The 8,431-nt window shown below is 58.6% G+C and overlaps 1 protein-coding gene across 1 annotated transcript in view; it reads right to left on the bottom strand.

The window, feature by feature from the left end:
• Positions 1 to 1,631: 1,631 nt before the first annotated feature.
• Positions 1,632 to 8,431, bottom strand: part of MAP2K2 (mitogen-activated protein kinase kinase 2) — a 31,795-nt gene continuing 24,995 nt past the window's right edge. The window contains exons 8-11 of the mRNA XM_004093134.3: positions 8,280 to 8,344; positions 6,419 to 6,480; positions 5,398 to 5,443; positions 1,632 to 2,017 (exon numbers count right to left, since the gene is read on the bottom strand). Coding sequence (XP_004093182.3) covers positions 1,907 to 2,017; positions 5,398 to 5,443; positions 6,419 to 6,480; positions 8,280 to 8,344 — 284 coding nt within the window. The 3' untranslated portion in view covers positions 1,632 to 1,906. The remainder of the gene's footprint in view (positions 2,018 to 5,397; positions 5,444 to 6,418; positions 6,481 to 8,279; positions 8,345 to 8,431) is intronic.

Below are 8,431 nucleotides of genomic sequence, written 5' to 3'. Positions count from 1 at the left end.
GGGCCACACTCTGTCGCCCAGGCTGGAGTGTGATGATGAGATCTCAGTTCACTGCAACCTCCACCTCCCCAGGCTCAGGTGATTCTCCTGCCTCAGCCTCCCGAGTAGCTGGGACTACAGTTAGGCACTACCACGCCCGGCCATTTTTTTTTTTTTTTTTTTTTTTTTTTTGTAGAGAGAGGGTTTCACTATGTTGCTCAGGCTGGTCTTGAACTCCTGGGCTCAAGTGATCTTCTTGCCTCGGACTCCCAAAGTGTTTAGATTACAGGCGTGAGCCACCAAGCCTGGTTTTTTTTTTTTTTAAGTCATGTGAGACTTTAGAGGAAAAATATGAAGGCGCAGAGAAGCCTGGGGAGCTGTTTGCAGGAGGTATCAACTCATCTCTACTTTGGTGTCTGCAGAAAAAAAAAAAAAGCCACGCAAGACTAGAAGGGTCACCCTAAGAAGAAAAGGACAATCCAGCAGTTCCCACAGAACCACAAGCCCCCACCTTCTGCTTTGTGTCCTCCAGAAACGCAGTGCCAGCCACCCTTCCCCTACAATCCACCCACAGGTCAGTATCAGCTTGCTGGTCGTCTCCAGGAAGTACTGAAGGGGGAGGCTCACAGCCTCAAGAGCCTTAGAGAGCTCAGAGGACCCTACAACAGCCCATCTGCCCACCACATCTAGCCCAGAGGTGGCCTCCTCTATCCGAGGACACAGCCCTGAAGGTAGAAAGGCTGGGCTTTGGATCTCGGGTGACCGGAGAAGCAGGTGATGGGCCTCCGGGAACCCCGAAGACCCCAGGACGAGCCCTCCCTGTTTCATCTGCAGCCCACTGCGGCAGAACAGTTCAAAGGCCCGAAAGGGTGACATGCCCTGGTGGTTACTTCTGATTTGTTGGGCGAGGAGAGGTGACAGAACCACCAGCCCTGCGCTGGGCCTGCTGCAGACGCAGGGGGAGTGCAGGGCGTGTCTCGGGACTTGCTGGGGTTTCCAACCAAACCGACAGCTTGGAAAGCCAGCACTTCCTTTCTGTGGGGCTGAGTCTCAGCTCAGCTGCCACTGCTGGGAGCCACTGCTCCCTGAAGTGTGGGGACAGGGAGAAGATGGTGCCACGCTGGGGAGGAGGCAGGGGCGGCCTTCCCTCGGAGGCTATGTGACAGGAGCAGTGTAGAGGAAGTGGTTTCCATCACAGAAGGCCGAAGCTCTGCCTTCCACAGGGGCAGAGACGGTGGCGGGGAGGACACAGAGGGAAGCCAGGTGGCATTTCCCTTTTTTTCCAGTAGCCTTGCTCTGTCACCCATGCTGGAGCGCGCTGGCACCATCGCAGTTCACTGCAGCCTCAATCCCTGGGTTCAAGTGATCCTCCCGCCTTAGCCTCCCAAAGCACTGGAATGACAGGCATGAGCCACCACCCCCGGCCTCACTCTCCTTCCTTTTGGTGAGAGCCACCATCGCCTGGGGGCTCACTGCAGGTCTTCAGCCCTTGACCCAAAGGGAGCGGAGGGGCTCTCCCTAAGGGAGGGCCCTGCGCCCTCCAGCCTTGGCGCCCGGTGATGCGGGTCAGCTCAGGGATGTCCCCTCCGTGCTGGGCTGAAGCAAAGCCCAGCACCCAACGCCGAACAGAAGAAAGAAGCAGGATGGCATGGTTTGCTTTTTCTCTCCGTTTTGTTTTGTAACCTAAGGAAGCAGAGGCTCTGAGACCACACACAGCAGTGTCGCCCGTCCCCGGAGGCACCCCGGCAGGGACGGGCAGGAGAGGAGACCCCCGTTCCTGTGTGCGCAGTCGCCCCGCCACGGTGCTCTCCGCAGGGGTGAGGCAGGAGGGTGGGTGGAGGTGCCAGCCTGTCCTCAGCTGGAAGGGCGAGGCGTGGACAGGGACGGTGGGCAGGTCACCAGCAGGACGTGGGGAGCCCGGCCACTGTCACACGGCGGTGCGCGTGGGTGTGCCGGGCTGGTTCAGCCGCAGGGTTTTACACAACCAGCCGGCAAAATCCACTTCTTCCACCTCTGACCGCTTGATGAAGGTGTGGTTCTGCAAGGAAAGGGGAGCCGTGAGTACCTGGGCCTGGAGTCACAGTAGGACGGGGAGGGCCAGCGTCTGCCCAGCCGTGGCAGATGGTACAGGACAGAAAGCAAAAAACAGAGGAGACCCTCCTTTCCCTGGAGGAAGACGCACTCGGGGTAGGACACCCAGAAAGGGGCAGCAGCGTGTGCCAGGCCTGGGAGGGGTCTCGGGATGCTGTGCTCCCCCCGGGGCGGGGACACCACCAGCCCGGCAGCCTGCGCTCCCAGAGGAGGGTCTATGCTTGAGCAAGCCCAGGGTCCTCCGGCCTCTGTGGACATTGGGCCGGATCATTCTCTGGGGAGGGGCCATCCTGGGTACTGCAGGGTGCTGAGCAGCGTCCGTGGCCTCCACCCACTCCATGCCAGGGGCTTCCCCAAGTCGTGACACCCCAATGTCCTCAGCCATTGCCAGGGTCCCCCAGAGCAGGACAGCCCAGGCAAGAACAGGCTGTTCTACAGAACTCCGTGAAAAGCATTGTACAGGCACCGTCCCACCCGCCAGCACACGAGGCTGCAGAGCCCCTGGAGTGCGGCTCCCATGGCTTGAGAACAAAAGCCTCAATTTTATTTCAGTTTAACAAATTAATTAAATACTTTTACTTAGGCCGGGCGCGGTGGCTCACGCTTGTAATCCCAGCACTTTGGGAGGGCGAGACGGGCGGATCACGAGGTCAGGAAATCAAGACCACGGTGAAACCCCGTCTCTACTAAAAATACAAAAAAAAATTAGCCGGGCGTGGTGGCGGGCACCTGTAGTCCCAGCTACTCAGGAGGCTGAGGCAGGAGAATGGCGTGAACCCGGGAGGCGGAGCTTGCAGTGAGCCGAGATCGCGCCACTGCACTCTGGCCTGGGTGACAGAGCGAGACTCCGTCTCCAAAAAAAAAAAAAAAAAACTTTTACTTTAATTTTTTTTTTTTTTTTTTTTTTTTTTTTTTTTTTAGGTGGAGTTTCGCTCTTATTGCCCAGGCCGGAGTGCAGTGGTGTGATCTTAGCTCACTGCAACCTCCGCCTCCCGGCTTCAAGCGATTCTCCTGCCTCACCCTCCCCAGTAGCTGGGATTATAGGCATGTGCCACCACACCCAGCTAATTTTTGTATTTTTAGTAGAGACAGGGATTCACCATGTTGGCCAGGTTGGTCTCGAACTCCTGAACTCAAATGATCCTCCTGCCTCGGCTTCTCAAAGTGCTGGGATTATAGGTGTGAGCCACCACAACCGGCCTTAATTTTTATTTCTTGAGACAGTCTTGCTCTGTCACACAGGCTGGAGTGCAGTGGCATGATCTCAGCTCACTGTAACCTCTGCCTCCCAGGTTCAAGCAATTCTGCCTCAGCCTCCCAAGTAGCTGGGATTACAGGTGCGTGCTACCATGCCCAGCTAATTTTTGTATTTTTAGTAGAGATGGGGTTTTTCCATGTTGCCCAGGCTGGTCTCGAAATCCTGTCCTCAAATGATCCACTTGCCTCGGCCTCCCAAAGTACTGGGATTACAGGCGTGAGCCACTATGCCTGGCCCCACTTAACACATTTAAACAGCCATGTGTGACTAGCGGTTGCTGTACAGGACAGCACATGAGAAGCCTCTTGGTTGGAAGGGCTGGGGAAGGAGGGCGGGTGCCCTTGGGGAAGAGGCTGTGCTGGGCCACCCCACAGTGGGTGAGTGGAGGCCTTTGGGGTTCCCAGGAGGGTGGTGTCCAGGACCTTGGGCCCCTGAATGCTGCCTCTTTTGCAGCTGAAGGCAGGCCAGGGTGCCTATCTTCCTAAAAGTCGGTGTAGGTATGGGTGAAAAACCAACCAACTTGATAGGACACATCTCGGCTAGGTCCAGGATACCCCATTTTTAAGAAGCTGATTCAAAAATGGCTATTTCAGCCAGGCGCAGTGGCGCATGCTTATAATCTCAGCACTCTGGGAGACCTAGGTGGGTGGATCACAAGTTCAAGACCGGCCTGGTCAACATGGTGAAACCCCATCTCTACTAAAAACACAAAAATTAGTCAGGTGTGGTGGCACGAGCCTGTAATCCCAGCTACTCGAGAGGCTGAGGCAGGAGACCCGCTTGAACCTGGGAGGCGGAAGTTGCAGTGAGCCGAGATTGTACCACTGCGCTCCAACCTGGGTGACAAGAGTGAGACTTCATCTTGAGGGGAAAAAAACCAAAAATCCACACACAAAAACTAGCTGGGCTTGGTGGCACCCATCAGCAGCCCCAGCTGCCCAGGAGGCTGAGTGGGAGCATCACTTGAGCATGGGAGTTGGGGCTACAGTGAGCTACAGTCACACCACTGCATTCCAGCCTGGGGACAGAGCAAGGCTGTATCTCAAAAATTGTTTTGACTAGGTGCGGTGGCTCACATCTGTCATCTCTGCACTTTGGGAGGCCGAGGCAGGTGGATCACCTGAGGTCAGGAGTTTGAGGCCAGCCTGGACAACATGGTGAAACGCTGTTTCTACTAAAAATAAAAAATTAGCCGGGTGTGGTGGCGGGTGCCTGAAATCCTAGCTACTTGGGAGGCTGAGACTACAGTGAGCTGAGATTGCTTCGCTGCACTCCAGTGTGGGCGACAGAGTGCGACTCTGTCCAACTCTCAAGAAAAAAACAAAACTGAAAGCCACATTCCAGTATTGTAAGGCACCCGGTTGGGTGCCTGTAGCTGGCATCTCTTCTTTTCTTACAGGCACAGAAAGTAACGGGCTGTCTAGGAGGGTGGCGTCTCCAATCTGCCAATCGGCTGTGGAGGGGTTTGAAGGTCGCTGATGGTGGCTGTGGTACGGGAAAGCACCCGGGATGCAGGCTGGGCTGAGGGCAGGAGGATGGTGCCCAGGGCCCTCCTCTGAGGGTGTAGTCCCCGCTGGGGAGGCAAGTTTTGGTGAACAGCTAGGCTTCCGAGGATATCAGAGGGTGGGGGTTTAAGGGGACACTGAAGTACACACAGCCTCGGGGGACCTGCTTGCCAGTGTGCAGAACAGGGACGGTCACCCTCTAGTTTGCAGGGAAAGGAGCTCGGGGGGCTGAGAGCTGCCTCCAGCCTCTCATGAGGGCAAACGAGCTCGGGGTCTCGTCCTGTGGGTGCGGGACCAGCACCAGGCAGGAGCGGCGGAGCTCAGAGCTCACAGCTGTTCCCACGCACACACCCTCTGCTCCCCGCAGCCAGCCCAGGATGGCTTCTCTCATGGACGAGGGAGACCCACAGAGGGTCCTCGGCGTGGCCCGGCACACCCGGCCTGCCCACATCCTGGTTGCAGGTGCTGGCTCCCCGGGCAGGGCCAGGCCCAGCTGCCTTGTTTCCTGGGGCCTGGGTGGCAGCCTGCACCCTCCCGGCCCCAGAACCCGCTGGCGTCACTCACTGTGAGCATCTTCAGGTCCGCCCGCTCCGCTGGGTTCTTGATGAGGCTGAGGGTTCCAAGAGGCAGGACCGGGAGGCGGTGGGGGAGACAAGATAGGGCAGTTAGTTGGTGGCCCCGGGGCACCTGCGTTTGGGCCGTGGTCGGAGGAGGCCTGGATCTGTGGCACAGACCTGCCTGCTCTGCTCTGCCTCCTGGCAGAGGACGAGGGTTCCACCTCTGCACTTTGGTGCCGGGGCAGGACACCCCCTGGGGGGAGGGTGAGAGGGAAAGGGGGTGGGAAACCCTGCCTGGTGGGTCAGAAGCCTGGACGAAACCCCAGCTAACTTCCTAAGAAAACCCCAGGCCCGGGAGCCCGGACGCCAGCACGGAATGTTGTCCTTCACAGCAGAACTGGCTGAGGCAGGAGCCGGGAGCAGTCGGGGCTGCGGGGGCTCTTCACAGAGCAGCCCTGCGCGTGGGTCAGATGCCGTCCACGGCCTGCCGGAGCGCACGCCAAGGGCCCGGGGCAACTTCGGCACCAGGAGTGCGGTGCCGTTCCACGGCGTCCCGAGCTCAGACACATGGACCGGCCCTATGGGCAAGCGCGGTGTCCCCAGCTCCTTCCCCGTGGTCTGCGGCACGTGCCTATGAGGCCCACGCCACAGGTGCTGCTGGGTGCTTGGGGGCAGGAGAATGGAGAGGGGCTGGCGACCCTCTTGCAACCTGCGGGCGGATCCCGGGGAGCCCACAGTCGGCACACCAGGGGTCCGGGGACCAGGCAGCAGCTTCTCCTGCTGCGACACTGTCATGTCCACAGGGCCTGCGATCCTGCTTCACCCCCGGGCTTAGGGACAGGATGGCATGGCAGCCGGGAGCTGCAGCACCACAGCCCTGGGAAAGGGAATCTGGCTTCCCGTTGGGCTGAGTCCTGCCTGTGCTGGGATTCTGGATGGGCAGGCTGGGCCACGGCCCCACCCAGGACCTGGAAGGAGTGGTACATCTGGGTCCCGGCCAGGGGTGTGGGTGGCCCGGCTCCACCTACCATTTATTGACAAACTCCTGGAAGTCGGGGGTGAACACACCATTGGGCAGCTTAGGAGGCGGCTGTGGAGGAGAACAGAGGGTGGGGTCAGCCCTGGGCATCTTCAGGGACCCTCGGCTGCAGCCCTCCCTACCCGTCTGGTCGCCCACCCTGCAGGCCTGGCCGACACCACATGCCAACTGGGCTGCACCTGTCAGAGCTGGCCTCCTCCCGAAAGCTCTCGTTTGAGAGTCATGGCTGGTTAGAGGGAAAGAGAGCGGGGTCCGCCCCCCTTTTATAAACAGGACAACCTCTTGAGTCTCGTCACTTGCTTCCTTCCCCAGTGTCACTGGCTGAAGGATGAGCTTTGGGACTGGGCCCCACAGAGGGACAGCTGGGCCCAAAGTTATTTTGTTTTGAGACAGTCTTGCTCTGTTGCCTAGGCTGGAGTGCAATGGCGTGATCTTGGTTCACTGCAGCCTCCACCTCCGGGGTTCAAGTGATTCTCCAGCCTCAGCCTCCTGAGTAGCTGGGATGACAGGTGCCCACCACTGCGCCTGGCTAATTTTTATATTTTTAGTAGAGACGGTATTTCACCAGGTTGGCCAAGCTGGTCTCGAACTCCTGACCTCAGGTGATCCACCCACTGTGGCCTCCCAAAGTGCTGGAATTATACACCTGAGCCACCGTGCCCGGCCAAACTGGGTCCACAGTTTTAAGCCCAAGCACTGGGGAGCCTGGCCCGACATACATCCCTGGAGCAGGAGCGGCCGTGTAAGTGGTGCCAGCAGGGCAGGGTCAGGCCTTTCCTGCGCAGGGGCAGGGGCGGGAAGAGGCGGGGGAGCAGTGGGGGGATGTGCTCACCGGGCCTGGGTGTGGCTGCTAGGTGCAGGGAGAGCTGGGTCACCAGGGCCACCCCACCTGGCTCTGTCATCATCTTGCCACCCAATCCCAGGCCTAGCCCAGTCTGCAGGCAGCTCAAATGCCCGTTTCTCTGCCCCAGGTCCAAAGGGCCACCAAAGACACAGAAACCCACAGAAAGCTCAGGGAGGTGGCCCGGCCTGGTCACGTGGCCAACAGGACCTTGGGGTGCAGTCCTGTGCCTCCCTGACACCTGCGGGCCTGGAAGGAGGCCACGTCCCTCCTTGTGCCTTGGTTTACTCATCTGGGCGGTGGAAACCTCATACTGCGGCTCACTGGGTTGTTATGGGGGCTGACGGAGCAGGAGCCACCCCGGGACCTACAGGTCCTTCTAGGCTTTCTGGGCCTCCTTCCAAGAGGCGAGGGCCATGCCTGTACCTTTATCCGTGGAAGTGGGGTGATTTATGAGTCCACGCCCACGGGCTCCAGGACGCTCTCATGCAGACACACTGGGCCACCGCTCAAGGGGCAGGCTGGCTCCTTGGCCTGAGCCCAGGGCTGCTGGCACGTGCCTCCCTCTGGACGCAGGGTGAGAGGTTGCAGTGGGAATTCTGGGTTCGTCTTCATAAAAAAAACAATGCCCTTGGGAAGGAGCTGGGCTTGTGCAGCACAGCAGAAGACGGGAGATGCGGTGCACGTGGAATTGGCTCAAGAATCGCTTGAACCTGGGAGGTGGAGGTTGCAGTGAGCCAAGATCAAGCCACTGCACTACAAAGCTAGACATTGTCTCAAAAAAAAAAAAAAAAAAAACTTAGCTGGGTGTGGTGGTGCACACCTGTAATCCCAGCTACTCGGGAGGCTGGGGTACGAGAATCACATGAGCTTGGAAAGTGGAGGTTTCAGTGAGCCGAGGTGGCACCACTGTACTCCAGCCTGGGTGACTCTTGCTCTGGTCAGAGAGAGACTCTGCCTCAAAAAAAAAAAAAAGGAAAAGAAAAGTCAAAAGGCATCAAGCACAAACCTCGTTCACAATATGGTCCAGCAGTTCAAAGATGGCCATGGCGGGCCGGCTATCCACCCCGTGACCTGCACAGGGAGAGAGGTGGAGGTGAGATGGGCCGATGGCCACCTCATTTCTGCTGGGGGTTGGGCTCCCAGGGGGCTGATCACCAC

This window comes from Nomascus leucogenys, chromosome 17 (genome assembly GCF_006542625.1).
Source record: "Nomascus leucogenys isolate Asia chromosome 17, Asia_NLE_v1, whole genome shotgun sequence".
NCBI lineage: Eukaryota > Metazoa > Chordata > Mammalia > Primates > Hylobatidae > Nomascus > Nomascus leucogenys.
The sequence above is the reverse complement of the archived record's forward strand: the minus strand, read 5'-3'. Positions and strand labels throughout refer to the sequence as shown.